This window comes from Sinocyclocheilus anshuiensis, unplaced genomic scaffold, assembly GCF_001515605.1.
Source record: "Sinocyclocheilus anshuiensis isolate Anshui unplaced genomic scaffold, SAMN03320099.WGS_v1.1 scaffold890, whole genome shotgun sequence".
Lineage (NCBI taxonomy): Eukaryota > Metazoa > Chordata > Actinopteri > Cypriniformes > Cyprinidae > Sinocyclocheilus > Sinocyclocheilus anshuiensis.
This window is the reverse complement of record NW_015537986.1, coordinates 156833-171962: the sequence shown is the minus strand read 5'-3', so window position 1 is coordinate 171962 and position 15130 is coordinate 156833. Positions and strand designations below refer to the sequence as shown.

The following is a 15130-nucleotide window of genomic DNA, read 5'->3' as shown; positions in this document are numbered from 1 at the left end:
ATCCTGCAGAGAGACCATATCCTGAAAGTGAGATGAAAAGGAATTATTCACTCAAACCAGAACCCTGTACTTCATACCTCACTTAATACATCTGAGATTGTATTACATGTGTCAGACCATCTAATCATGATAATTCATCTCTATTCATTGTTATTGTTACTATTATTAATTTTGGGATAGTTTCAGTATTGACTCTGCTTAAAAAGCTGCAATCTATTTCTGTTTATGAGAATGAACAGGGCTTCTGACCTGTTGCTACGATACTCAGATGAGTTTCAAAAAACGGAACATTCCAGGATTGACTGAAATCATCAACTACAAAATCTATAGACCAATTTCAGTGTTTGCAAACAGTGATGACGTTTTTTGTGGGTGGAGCCTATCTGGTGGCAGAAAATGAGTTTTAAAGTAGCAGTCTATTCAAGCCATGGAATAAAAGAATAAAACATTTAATTTTGAGTTTATATTTAAAAATTCGGACTTTTTTTCTTGCAATTCTGAGATTATATCTCACAATTCTGTGGAAACCCTACATAAAGAGGTTGTTCCACATTATTAAGCAAGTCACAGTTCTCATGCAATATTATGAGGAAGAAAGATCTTTCTGAAGATGAAAAGTATGAAACAATGCAATGTCTTGCAAAAGGCATCAAAACAAATAATATTTTGCAAAAAGCAAATAGATTATTGAACTGTCAAAAGATTTGTGAGTGACTTAGAGCACAGAAGATCTTAAAGATTTACTAAGGAAAGTCTCTGTCAAACAAATGAATTGTATTGTAATGCCAGCTGTAAAAAATCCACTGCTGAGCAGCAAACAGGTGTTTGAAGCTACTGGAGTCTCAACATCCTCTTCATGCAGACTGGCAGTTGTGTGTAAAGCTGCGTTTCAGTCACTGCTAACCAAACCTCACAAAGAGAAACCTGCACAGTGGCTGTAGAAACACATTTTCAAACTGTTTAGCACCATGGTATTTATGCAGCATGGGATAGTGTGTTGTCCTGCATGAAAATCATTTTATTTCCGAGAGCACTATTCTTCATTTTATACCACAACAGAAAATGGTCAGTTATGAACTTATACCGCAAATATATATTCTTAAGGACATCAAAACCTAAAATAAAACTCCAGAAAGGTGTAAAATATGGGACCATTAATAAATCTTTATCTGACCAAGATCTTCTGTGCTCACACATCTTTTGACAGTTCAATAATCTCTATTTGCTTTTTACAAAATATAGTTTGTTTTGATGCCTTTTGCAAGACATTGCATTGTTTCATACTTTTCATCTTCAGAAAGATCTTTCTTCCTCACCATATTGCATGAGAACTGTGACTTGCTTAATGTGGAACAACCGCTTTAAGTAGGGTTTCCATTTACCTAAGAAGACCTGGAAAACTATTGAACAAACCTGTCTGTGATTGATACCAGTTATCTAAAAAGATGTGAAAATCAAAAACAAAAATATGACTGTTTATCGTACCAAAATCCTATTGATATGTCACTTGCATAATAATTTGGAACAGTGTGTGTGTGTGTATATATATATATATATGTGTGTGTGTGTGTGTGTATGTATACATACATGTATGTGTGTGTGTTTATTTATGGGTTTTACAGTACAGTTCCTAACACCGTTGTGGTATTCACTAATTTGTTTAAATCAAAATGTGTCCTTAAGAAATTGCTTTTAAAAATGCTAAAAGCTCTCAAGGCCATGCTATATTATGAATCACACAAATCACACTATATAATAAACACAAATCAAAAGATAAGGTCCAAAAACAAACTTGGTTTCACATCTTTTAGTCCTCATAATCTACATTGAGTCAGTTGCTTTTACAATTTTTTATTTTTTTTTTATTTGCATGTGCTCTGCAATAGTGACAAATACATATTAGATATGACAATGATCGAACCATTACAAAAATAAAACAAATGAAACCATACCGCAAACACTTTTTCACATAAATACATACTTCTGTAATTAACATTAAAGTATCCAAATTAACACCAAGAACCTTTCTTTGACAGACATAGTTGGATTCATAACAAAAGATGTTTTTATAATCACAAATTAAACCCAACACCTTTAGTGCAACTGTAAAATTACATTAACCCCAACAGCTCGCTCTGAAGACCTGCAGACCACAAATCCAACATGATCAGCTTTATCTGCGACGTGACATGCTTCATATGAGGCTTTATATGGTCATGATTAATGACTGAATATCAGCCATGTCAAAAAAGTGCTAACTGCCAATTAGGTGCAAATCAGACCTTGACAGGACTAGAAGAAAAATTAGGAGGAAAAGAAATTTAGGTTGATAGGAAAACTACAGATAAATATTGGATGAACGTGGTCCATCACAAAGTCCAGTTCATTTCAGGCTTAGCGTCGTCCTATGTTTCAGGTAAGTGTGGAGAGAGGTCATAGGGTCAGTGCTCATTCACGATGCTACAGCCAGAAATCCTGTAGCTGATCTGCAGTCGGGGAAGAAAAACACTTAAAAAAAATCTTAGAATAAAAAGGTCAAGTGTGTAATTTTCATGTACAGATAAAGCTAAGTAAGCCATGTGTAGGTTGATGTACTGAATTCATCTAAATATTGTGACTAAAGAATATTACTCTTTTCATTTAAAAGGGTCCTATTACGCAAAAATAACTTTTATAAGGTGTTTAAACAGTTGTGTGGCCGCCCTGTGTGAAAACAACAGGGCTGGGACAAATCGATGCATCGCGATTCGTGGATCGATTCTGAGATTTTCGGAATGCATCGTCATTTTCTCGAATCGATTCTGAGCTTGAAATAAATGAACTTTTCCACAACATTCTAATTTATTGAGATGCACTTGTAGTTTTTAACGGCAGATGGCGCTCTAGGCTAGTTTTTAACCACACACTCAAATGCTCACGAAGAAGAGCGCTTGTACGTTCAGCTGAGTAATGAAAGTGGTTAAATGTACTTGCACATCTGCTTTTATGCTTTTATGATGCGAGATTAATGTAAACACAGCCCACTGTGAACATCCTTGTAATTCACTTAAACCTTTTCGAACTTTATGAATGATTATTTTAGGTTCAAATGGTGCGCGTGTAAGGAACTGGAATAGGGCTGCACGAAATATCGTTTCAGCATCGATATCGCGATGTGCGCATCCGCGATAGTCACATCACAGGATGTGCAATGTTTAGTATAGGCTACTGATCATTATATTTATACTGATCGTTTTCTTTGCTCGCACACAGACACTGTGTCTACACCGAACGCGACAGCTGTAGAGAGATACCCATTTTTAAATACATTTAGTAGCAGAGCTACTGCACGCGATTTTCAGTGCTGGAAATCCGTTTATCCTTTGTTGACACTTCCGCGTCGTCAAGGAGAGCGCAGGTCATGGTTGCTTAGCAACGGCAGGCACCACGAAAGCGCAAGCTCCAGAGTGCTTTGGAAAGGAGAAAAAGGCGCGACTGCCAACTGGCGTTTTCCACGCGTTTTTAGTCGCGACATGTGAACGGCCCTAAAGTCTGTCTACACTGGACGCCACATCCAGTGTAGACAGCATTAACGATTATAATGGGTTCATTGTATTTTGTTGCGTCACGCCGTGCTGCTCGTGTCCGGTGTAGACACGGTGAGAGCCACGCAGATGCACGTGAACACTGTATTCTGTTAATTCCTGCATCCATTTGTGCCTGAAATACTGTGCTCTGCAAGTATCCTTGTAAACGCAGTTGCTTATGGCTTAGGTGAAGGGAAACAACTGAGAAAGAAAATGGTTGTTTAACAGTATATTGGTTTACAGCAGTTTAATGTTCCGGAGGCTTTCTGGCCATCTGCTGTTAAAAACTAAGCTCAGAATCGATTCAAGAGAGAATAGCAATGCCTTCAGAAAATCTCAGAATAGATGGAGAATCATTTCTCGATTCGCGATGCATCGATTTATTGTCCCAGCCCTAGAAAACAACCAGCCTTTATTGGTAAAAATCCACCCACTCTTTTTTTTTTATAATCCAGATAAATCATAAACAGTCTCGCCAAATGAGAGGTTTCAGATTCCTCCCTACATACACGTCATCATAGGGAAAAAGTCCTGCCCATTTGTGACGCTCTCTGCCCTATTAGCACAGACACTGCCCTGAGTGAGAAGCAACAGTCCACCATTACGGTTTTCTTGCTGTAGTTGCTGTAGATACAATGTCAGCACCAAAGAGGTATTACAAGTGTCGTGTGTTGGAATGCACCAATTAACATAGGAGTCTCCATAGACTCCCTCCATCTGAGCCGCTGAGGACACAGTGGTCACAGTAAAACACACAAAAAAAAGCTAAAGTCCTATGTTTGTGCAAATCATTTTACACCAGACTGCCTTGCAAACGAGGGCCAGTTCAGCACTGGAGTTGTGCAAAGGTTGCTTCTGAAAGAGGGATCGCGTTGTCCTGATTGATAGCTAAAGCTACTATTGTCCCTGCCAGTTTGCGCTGATGCTGCCTTTCATGTACTACCAGAATGATCGTAAATAGGAAAGTGGTAGTTAAAAATTGCATATGAAAGCAATGTGAAGTCGACCGCTTGAATTTGTCGAGCTCATGATCACAAGTGGGACTTATAAAGTTTGTCAAAGCACGTGAAGGTACCACGAGACCAACTATTATTTTTATCGCGCCGTGCTCCATGTAATTCATAAACGCGCATTTATTATGCACAGTACAATCAGGTGACTGAGTTTTAAACAGTATGTTTTCTGTAAAGATAACAGGCTTGTACTAATAATAGAATGTTTATTTACAAAGGCCAGCATTTGTATGCAGGAGCATGAGACCTTGAAGCTCCACCCTCTTTTGAAAAGTGAGGCGGGAGCACCAGCTCATTTCCATTTAAACGGACAAACACAAAAACAGCGTGTTTTGGCTCATACCCTAAAAGTGGCAATTTCAACAAGCTATATAGCATACACAACTTGGGGGACATCAGATACTTATTTTACATCCTGTAAAAAGGGGCATAATAGATCACCTTTAAAATATACCTTGAAAAGGGGAAAATAACTCAAAATCGGGGCCAAATTAAACCCCTAGTATAAACCAGGGGTGTCCAATCCTGTTCCTGGAGGGCCAGTGTCCTGCAAAGTTTAGCTCCAAACCCAATTAAACACATCTGAACCAGCTAATCAAGGCCTTAATAGGCAAACTGGAAACTTTCAGGCAGGTGTGTTAAAGCAAGTTGGAGCTAAACTGCAGAACACAGTTGATGGAGTTTGGACACCCCTGGTATAAACATTTAGGCCTCGTCCACACGGAGATACGTTTAGCTGTATACGTAAAAAAAACAAAAAACAAACAAAAAAAAAAAAGGTATCGTATCAGCGTTTCGTCCAGATGGATCCGGCGTTTTGGGAGCCTGAAACCGCTATTTTTTTTAAAACCGGGTTCAGAGTGGATAAATCTGAAAACGACGCCCTTGTGTTTTCGTGTGTACAGCCAATCTGTATATTTTGTGAAACGATGATGTCATCACCCCACGTCTTGACCCTAGTCAGACACCACTATGTCACGTAACAGCAACAACAACAATGGCAGACTACATGCTTGTGTTCATGCTGCAGAAGCGGAGTCTATTAGCTTTACTAAAGAAATTTAAAATTACTAAAGCAAAAATGTTTGTATACAGCACACAAGGTTTATGCGCATGCTCCAAGTCTTCGGGTTTTTTAGTGCATCTCTGTGGCAGAATTATAGCGACACATACTGGTCTGGCATGTATACTACATCGTTTTGAGTCTGTTTCAGTGGTTTCGTGTGTACGGAATTCGTTTAGAATGAGGAAAAAAAGATCAGATAGGGAAAGCTCTGGCTTCGTGTGGATGTGGCCTTAGTCCAGTGGTTCTTAATCTGGATACACTGATACAAATCTGCTAACAGATTAGATTTTACTGTTATCCACCACACTAAACATCTGTTTTAATATTTTCTGCACAGAGCCACAGCAAGTTATTTTTTGGGATACAACACAAAGTTGTCTTTAATGACAGCCGAAAGTTCTAAAACAGTTTTGGAAGGGGGTAACTGAGAACTATTACAAACATGACTGCCATGAAACCATATGTACACGCGTATGAGGACCATATTCACAATGGGAAACAATTTATATGGACCCCATACCTGCAGAAAGTTGGCTGCACGTAGATTTCAAATGTTTTGATTTGCTTTTGTGTCTCTTCTAGTCTCATTTTAGAGCAGTCAGAGCTGCTGAGTTCAGTGTGAGTTACATGGCAAAAATAGGAGATGGAATATGGTGACGCAGACCACCACACACTAGCTTGAAGATTTTCATTTTGCAAAGTGCCAAAACCATTCCAACTCAATCAACATCAATTCATACAGAGCATGCAAATACAAGTGAAGACGAAAAAGGTTCTGCTTCTCACTAGGCCAAACTGTACATTTTTAGAGTTGATAAATTGATGCGTCTGCACTGCATTTAATTTTTTTTAAAAGGACAATTTCCCCAAAATTGAAAACTGTCATTTACTTACCCTCACATCGCTGCAAACCTGCATGACATTCTTAGGTGGATCACTAAAGATGATATTTTGAAAAGTATGTCTGTGGGCTTCAACATTGTTTGGACCTCAGTGTTGCAAAGGAGGTGGTGGTTTGGAATAACATGAGGGTAAATTACAGAATTTGTATTTTTAGGCAAATTATCCCCATAATGTCTCTTTGATTATAGTGCAAGTTTGACAGTTGGACATTTGACAGTTGCACTTGTGTCTTGCACATTTTGGTGCTTCTCACGTGTGACATGTTATATAAGAAATGCTGCTAACGACAGCTGATCACTTCATCTTAATGGATGACAGCTATGAGAGGAATCCCAGAACATAAACAGGTGCACTCTGACCAATGAGAGGACGGTTTTACTTGCGCTAACTTGCATAAATCAGTAAGCTTTGAAATGTTGCTGTGAAAGTGATCTGAACCAAGGAGAAAAAAAATGCACCAATTAAAGTCCCCGTTTTGGGAAAAATGTCCTCCAGAGTTTAGCTCCAACACACTTGCCTGGAAGATTCTAGTGCAGGGGTCTCCGAACTCATTCCTTGAGGGCCGGAGTCCTGCAGAGTTTAGCTCCAACTCAACACCTGCCTGGAAGTTTCTAGGATGCCTAGTAAGACCTTAATTAGCTGGTTCAGGTGTGTTTAATTAGGGTTGGAGCTAAACTCTGCAGGACAATGGCCCTCCATGAACATGTTTGGACACCCCTGTCCTAAGAGATATGCCAAGTGCAGAGTACTGAGTGCAGTGTTTGGACTCACTCCAAGTTGTTCTTTAGTTGGTGTACAGTCGGCTTGTCCAGATATCGACAGAACAGTGTTAGCAGGTTGGAGGGCAGAAGAAGTGGCTCAACAAGAATCGTCTGGGATAGCTGCCGGGCCACATGGAATACTGTGTCTGTCCTGGATGGGTGCCATAAAAACAGTCCAACAAGCCATTTAAACTATTTTTACATTAACATGCCATTGAAAAAAAAAAAAAAAAAAAAAAAAAAAAATTGGTTTCCATTCACTGAACAGATTTCAACCTGACATTCACAATATATTTGAAAACTATGAGACACTTTAAGAAGAAATCTTAAATATTACTGGTTCTCATATATAATAAACAGAACCATGAACAATACAATATCTACAGAATTCTAGATGTTAAATTACTTAAGCCTTAAACTTGGGTCTGTATGGAAAAAACTGCTAAATATCTTTCAGAGAGCAAGAGAGAGTGAGAGCGATGTTTCAGTAGTTGTTTCAAATAATTTGAGGGCGAGCACAAACAATACCAGATCTCAAAATCTCCAGTGCTGGGCTCCATGGGAAGGTCAGAAGATAAAATCCTTTCTCCCTGTGAGAGTAGAGCATACAACAGCGACAGACCAAACTGCAAACAAAAAGTTATTTTAAGAGAGCAATACCACTAGACAACCCTGAGAAAATGTAAAGCTGTTAAACATCATCTAACAGGGGGTCATACTAAAACTACACCAAAAAAGACAAATTTAATTTAAAAACAACTGTGTAAAAGCGGACCTTGTTTTGACAGGCCAATGTTAACCGTGTGTCTTTCGAGTCAGGCAGTGCTGCGGTGAACTCTTTGAGAATTCTGATTAGCTGATTGAATGCAAGTCGATCAATCACAGCACGGAGAGATGGATACATAACAGGCAGAGCCTGCGAAGAGGTAAAAGCTTGATCACAAATTCAAAATATATACTGATAAAACAATATTACATGTTCCAGACCTCATCTGTATCTCTGCTCATCAATACTGGAAGGTGTTTGGTCACCACACCCAGGATATGCAGAGATTCATCATGTGACAGGAAGGGGAGGAGTCTGGCCAGCATCCTCTTTCCCTTTGATATTATTAGACAGGAAAGAAATTCCTCTCCAGATTCCCTGGGATATGGAACACCATAGGAGTATATGAGATCAGAATCTTAAACTGTACATTCACAACAGAAAGTTAAGGGTTTCTTACAATAGATTAGTGCACCGCAGCTCATTGTAAAGATGTTCCACCTTCCTCTTAATGTTCTGCACCAACTGCCTTTCCTCATCTTTGTCAGACACTGTTGCCTTCATCTTGTCTGCCTCTTCCACTTCTAACAAAACTATGTACAACTGTGAAAAGCAAAAGGGTTGAAGAAAGCAGAGTCATAGTCATATCTGTTCCTGTATTGGGTTTCGAATCAGTGGTTTGGAACACTTATATAACTGCCAAAGTCACACGATTTCAGTAAACAAAGCAATGTAATGTCATAGCCATTTCAATGTTTAGCCGCCAGAGAGCAATATCTGTAAACCTATGAATCTCATATTAGTTTTATTAATTTGTATACATTTTAAATAACATTTTTATAATAAAGTGTTGTAGTTAATAGTTTCTTATTGGCCACTTTTAGCCAAGCCCTCCATAAAACAAGCCCTGCATATTAATACAAGAACTCATTATACTGACACTTCATATGTAATGGTGGTTTGATTTGTAATTGCATTTTAGCAAATGCAAAATTGGTTTTGCAGTTTCCCCCTCCGCAATTCTATTCCAACACATTTTCAACCTCTCATCATTACATAATCTCAAAACCCACCTTAAAACATCTTTTTGATCCTTGTTCCTGAACTTTATGGCCTGTTTCATGTCATGGATGTTATCTACGCTCACTGCATCTGTACTGATTCCTTGCCTGCTGTCATGTTTACGTGATATAATACAACGCTATCTCACGACCAGTTCGTAAGTATTTTACGAGGTGACTAATTCGTATGAATCTGTACAACCTCACTAGGTTTAGTGGTGGTCATTCATACAAATTCCTACAAATTTACCACCTTGTAAAATACGTTAGATTTTTTGCAAATGGCACAAATTCAAGTGAGGTCATATGAATTCGTACGAATTAACCACCTTGTGAAATATGTAGGAATTGCAGTGAGATCGGGTTGTATAATATTGTAAAGTGACCTTGAGTTTGCAAAAATGCAAATAAAATAAAATAAATAAAATAAAATAAAATATACTGCTACCCTGAATACTTCATTCCAATTGATCAAATCAGCATGCATTGAGTGGTAAAATTTGATTTGATTTCAACCAAGGCGCACAGTAACAACCTGAACTGGGGACCGTATCCCCTAGCCACAGTCCTGTCTGTGCCCCTTCCTTCCACAAATTAAAACTGACCCAGATTTGTCACTCTAAATCCGGGGTCCACTTTTGCAGTGTTTTACACAGTTCATTCTTTACCACGGGTTAGGAACTAATCCTGGGAAAACTGGACATTTGGTCCTAAGGCTGGGCTCTGGGGTGACTACAGAGGATGAGCGGTTTAGTTTGGCACAGATACGGTACATGAAAAGTTGCAGCCCTAGTGCTAGGTGTTTCTTGATTGCAGGCACCTTACAGTGAAGGAATGAAAGGAAGTTGGTTGGCGTGACAATGCATCTAGTTAGGACACCGTAAGAGTGCAAATTTACAGCCCAATCCAAAAATCACTTTAGGATTCAAAAGTAAACTGTATTAAAATATACAAAAGTGGTTACTCTACCTTCTCAATAGTGCTCAACACCTCCAACCTTTGCTGTCTAGTGTATTTGTGCTCCTGCCCAAATAAAAAGTAATTTTTGAATTTTTTTTATTTTATTTTTTTTAAAGTTCCCCTTACCAAATTTTCACAAGTTATTTTTGCAGCCTCAAAGAAATCAACTCTCACCTCATCAGGTGTGTTCGCATGAACAGCATCAATTGCTCGTCTAGGAGAGAAACAAGTAGACACGGCAACCTGCCCGAGCGAACCTTCAATGTGGACAACTGAAGTAATGCAAGAATTACTGCCAACTTTTCATACTGTAAATGTTTAAAATGGGTATATTTATAAATGGGTATTACATAAGCTCAGCGCACCACACCTGGGATATATGAGAGTGTTTTGTTAACATAAGGGGTTGTGAGTTTAGGTGGTTCCTTCTTTAATCGGTCACCCAAAAACTCCTCTTCAGCAAGTTTGGCTTCCATCCTCTGATAGCACTCCTGCAGAGATTAACAACTATGCTTGACATCCAACAGTTTCTCTTTGTATTTTATCTTTCAAACATTTGTAAAAAAAACATATCAGATACATTTAAAATTAAAAAATTAAAATGTACTATTCAAAAGCAAACACAGCTACTAGGATCGTGTTGTGAAAAAAGCAGATATCAAACAGTAGTTAAACGTAACTTGCTAAGGAGGGCTAAGCAGTTCAGGACTGAAACAGACCTGGTAATAGTAGTCATCCAGACGTGGATTTTCACTCTGTAGCTGAATCATCTGCAGCCTGATTATCCATTCCTTCTCTTTATCAGACATGATCTGGGAATATGGGTCCCAGCTCACTGGCTTTCTGTGAATTACATTTAAATTCAGATAAAGAAAACCTGTGTTCCCAAGTAAAGGCAATGCTCTTTGCCCACACCTGTGAGGTCTCTGGTGTCGTTGACTCAAAAGCCGCTCATGCTGGGGATGGAACTGGGCAACAGGACCTGGTGCTCTAAAAGTTGACAAAAAAAAAAAACTATTGTCGAAACAGACCAAACAGTAACTAGAAAAGTCAATTTTATGACTTGGTATATATAATTTGATCACTCCTGGAGCTAAGCCAGTTCCTTGTCATAAAAAACCATGAAAAAATCTGCAGAAAAAAAAAAAATCTCAAAGTATCTCCTTTGTGTTTTATAGAAGGGTTCTGAACAACATGAGAGTGCATACATATTTAATCTTGGATAAACCTTTCCTTTATGAAGTAGATCATTAACCTGAAGCCCTGCATGGTGTTGGAGGATGGGCTGTAGAATGGAGCAGGCCTGGGGGAGTCAGTCCCAAACTGCAGATGCATGAGTTTGTGTGTGTCCGGCATTGGGATAGAGAGAGGAGGGGGACGGGAAGGTGACAGAAAACCTCCAGGCTGAAAAAGTAAAAAAAAAATAAAAAAATGGATAAGCCACTGGAGCAAGAAGGCTTTAATCAGGAACAGTACCTTCTGAATTAGCAGTACGAACAAGGGGTTTCACCTGGTTGTATTGTTGCTGGGGTGAAAAGAGTCTTTGGGGACGAAAGGGAGAGCAAGGAACCATGGGATTCTTTTGTGCCTAAGATAAGAACAGAGATTCAACATTCTAGCATAGTCACGGATAGTTTGGCATAGACCAATGCCACTCATATTTACAGAATGTAAAATGTTTACAGTCTCCATTCATTAGAAACCCCACTACCTGATAATGACATCTCTGGTTGAAGGACCCAACAAAAGGAAGTCCTCTCCTGCCCCGGCTAGTAGAAAAAGGTCGCATAGGAGACAGAAAGTTTGGAGAAACAGGTGGGACCCTGCCATGTCTTGATCCGTCAATGACTCCCACGATTGCCTGGTCCTAATTGGTAAAAAGATCAAAGTGATCAACAGATGGTTGTGTTGTATAGCTGCAAGACACACATTTAAGATTTGATTGAGCACCTGAAGTAAAGATGCCGCAGGTGGCCTGCTAGACTTTAGAGGTGCTATCATCCACTGTGAGAAAGACAGTGGCAAACATTACACTCCAGGTCAAACCAAAAAAGCAAAACATTGCAAAATATTGAACACAACACACTGTATTTGACTTGGGGTCCTCCCAGTAGGAGCCGAGGCTGCAATCCACAATGGCACTATCAAGACTCTAGGGGAAAAAATAAATTGTACTGGTTAGTACTTAATTTAAGGTCCCACCAACATTTCTGAAATAACATGAGGCAGGTAAACCTTTAGGCTCGGTCGACCTTCCACAGTCTTCACCACAGCTGGGTCATCAAACAGCTGCCCTCGACCTGCTCTCCCTCTCTGAGACCGGCCTGTTGGAGTGTGGGGCCAAACGCGAGATCCTGGTCTGGAGGGTGAATGGGAACTGCGAGGGGAAGGTGATCTCTGAGGTGGGGGTGGTGTTGAGGAGTTATCACTACACAGCAGCAGGAGATCCAAAGGGTCAGCATCTGGATTATCACCACTTGTGGCTTCATCTGGGTTCATTTTTTGCATAATGACATTTTAGAGAGTTAGTTAAAAAAAAAAAAAAACTGCAGTGATAATGCTTCAAGAGATTAAAATCCATCTAACACCACATTTTCATCTCTACCCATCCCAGAAAAAGAAATACATGGGAAAATTTCAGCTTCAGACATTTAGCTCAATTTTAAACGTATTATATATTGGATTCCAATCCAGTCACAATTTGTGCATGACATCCAATTCCAGTAAGCTTACAGATTTTATAATATAATAATACCTAAGCCAAATGTCTCCTCATTGTAGAGGTCAATCTCCTCATCCTCTTCAACCATTTCCTGCAATAGTCCACATTCATCATCATCCTCCTCTTCTCCTTTGTCGCTCCACTGATCCCCATTCTCTGGCCAGCTGGCATCAGGAACAGATTCCCCAGTTTTCTCCTGAACACAGAAAGAGAAACAAAATGTATTATAAATCATTGCTAACAATAACCTTAAAGTTAATGTAAATACATCAGGACATGATGACCAATACCAGGTAAGGATTGTTTTTCTTGTATTGCATTCAAAGAAATTGTTAACACTTTTCAATAAGGTTAATTTATTAGCATCACCTAACTACATTAGTTAACGAACTACACTTTTAAAGCATGTCTTAATCTCAGTTAATTTCAACATTAACACATTAATCACAACATTAACGTTATTCAATAAAAAAAAAGTTGTATCTGTTAATATTTAATGAAACTGAGCAAACATCGACTAGCAACTGTTGTATTTTCAATCAACTAATATTAACAAAGATTAACAAACACTGTAACAGATGTATTGTGCGTTTTTAGTTATTGTAAGTAAGTGCATTAACCAACGCTAACTAATAGGACCTTACTGTAAAGTGATAGCGATAATATTACGTGTGAATGCGTAAACTTATGATTTAAGCAATTTGCATGCCATTGGCTTTCCTTCTTATAGCCAACTCAAAATGTGCAACCCATTCACAGTGTTATTGCTTTATGTACTTACGGGATGTTCAGAATCACCCATTTAAATATTGTCAGTATTTACTGAAATATTTCATTAAGCTTCCACACTCGCTGAACGTCTACAGCAACCAGTGCTGCTACACGTGTTTATCAGTGTTTGGAAACGAACACACCTGCGCGTTTGGAGGTGGTACTTTACGCAAGGGCGTAACCACCATAGATAGTTGCCAAGTCCGCTTAGTTTGGGCTTATGTCCAGAATAAAGTTGTGTATTTGGGCTTGATAGTGGCTGGCACCCACAGGACAAAATGTATGACCGTGTGTGATTTTGTTTCTCTGTCTGTCAGTGCCATAGCAATTCATGCTCTGTTCGTTCTGTAGTTAAGGCATGTTTGCTCTGTTTTGGAAAAGGTCATTTTCCATCCAAATAGCTATTAATCGTGACAGAGTTGCATGCGTTTAAACAGAACACACAAAGTGATGTTTTTTTTTAACAGTCTATCTTAAGTAATTTGAGTAAGCATCTTCATATCATTAAAAGCCGCTTTTGATGCAACAGAAATTTCTAAACTTAACAGCAATTAATGCATAGGCCTAATTATAAATAATGTATTATTTATATAGCCAGGGAAATAATTATTTAAATAGCCAGGGAAGGTGGATGGAATGCAAGTGTCTTACGAGTTTTGAGGACAATAAAATCAGTTTTAATTCAGTGCATTTATGCCGTGATGGTCATTTTGTTCGTTGAAGAACGTGCCGGTGTTTTTTTCAGAGCAGGTCGCTTATTTCTCTTGAAGAAACTTGGCAACACTGCAAAGGGAGACACGTCTTGTCCAATAATTCAATAATTAGATACGGCCGCTAAACTGTCCCCCAGTGTATTTGATATTCTTGATTTGCTCAACCGGTTGGGTTGTTTTGATTAAGTAATAATAACTTAAACAAATACAGGTAATTTACAAAATTAAAGTTAATTGAAAGTATGTTTTTTTTAACATATTAAAAGTTTGTTTTATAGCAAAAGCAACTCCCAACAGTCGTTTTTTGGCAAAAGTAGATAACTCCACATTTCACGTTTAATCTTTGTAATCTCCTCAGATGACAATGTAGATGCCTTACAACGTTGTTGTTGTTGTTGTGATTATAAACTGTATGAATGTGATTACACGCAATACACAGAGCTTTTCCCTCACCATTGTAACGCGCTGCTTTTGCAAGGTTCCGTGAAAACGTTTCAGCTTTTATTTTCCTTTTTCGCCCTGAAGAAGATATCACAGGTTCATCAAAATTATCCATCCTCGATCACTTTTAGTCAGCGTTGACGAAACTCTCAGCTAGCACGTCTTTTCAAAGTGAAAGTAGCCTTGTCACCTGACCTGAATACAGCGCGCTGATTCGCTAAAATGGACTTATCGGCTTCTGTTCAAAAACAACAAGGGCGCGTGTCGGCTTCTGCAGTAAAACGTGAACTCGCGATGCCTTGAAAGTGGACAAAACCGGCTTTTTTGACGAAACGTGTTTAGGGTTCAGATCGCGCTATATGTGGAGAATAATGCACGGCAATCAGC

General features: G+C 38.8%; 1 protein-coding gene across 5 annotated transcripts; it reads right to left on the bottom strand.

The window, feature by feature from the left end:
• Positions 1-1835: 1835 nt before the first annotated feature.
• Positions 1836-13726, bottom strand: LOC107674477 (protein PAT1 homolog 2-like). 5 transcript variants are annotated; one of them, XM_016468458.1, is made up of 19 exons: positions 13600-13726; positions 12852-13014; positions 12332-12585; positions 12183-12248; positions 12047-12100; positions 11808-11963; positions 11607-11684; positions 11352-11500; positions 11012-11086; positions 10816-10939; positions 10467-10587; positions 10271-10368; positions 10106-10159; positions 8536-8678; positions 8297-8453; positions 8085-8225; positions 7838-7935; positions 7320-7460; positions 1836-2486 (listed from the first exon to the last, which is right to left on the bottom strand). In XM_016468458.1, the coding sequence occupies exons 1-19, from the start codon at positions 13618-13620 to the stop codon at positions 2453-2455; spliced, it is 2127 nt and encodes a 708-aa protein (XP_016323944.1). In that variant the 5' UTR covers positions 13621-13726; the 3' UTR covers positions 1836-2452. The 5 variants fall into 5 exon arrangements, with proteins under 5 accessions (XP_016323944.1, XP_016323974.1, XP_016323958.1 ...); XM_016468488.1 differs by having other exon boundaries at positions 8085-8165; XM_016468472.1 differs by having other exon boundaries at positions 11607-11675.
• Between the last annotated feature and the right edge of the window lie 1404 nt (positions 13727-15130).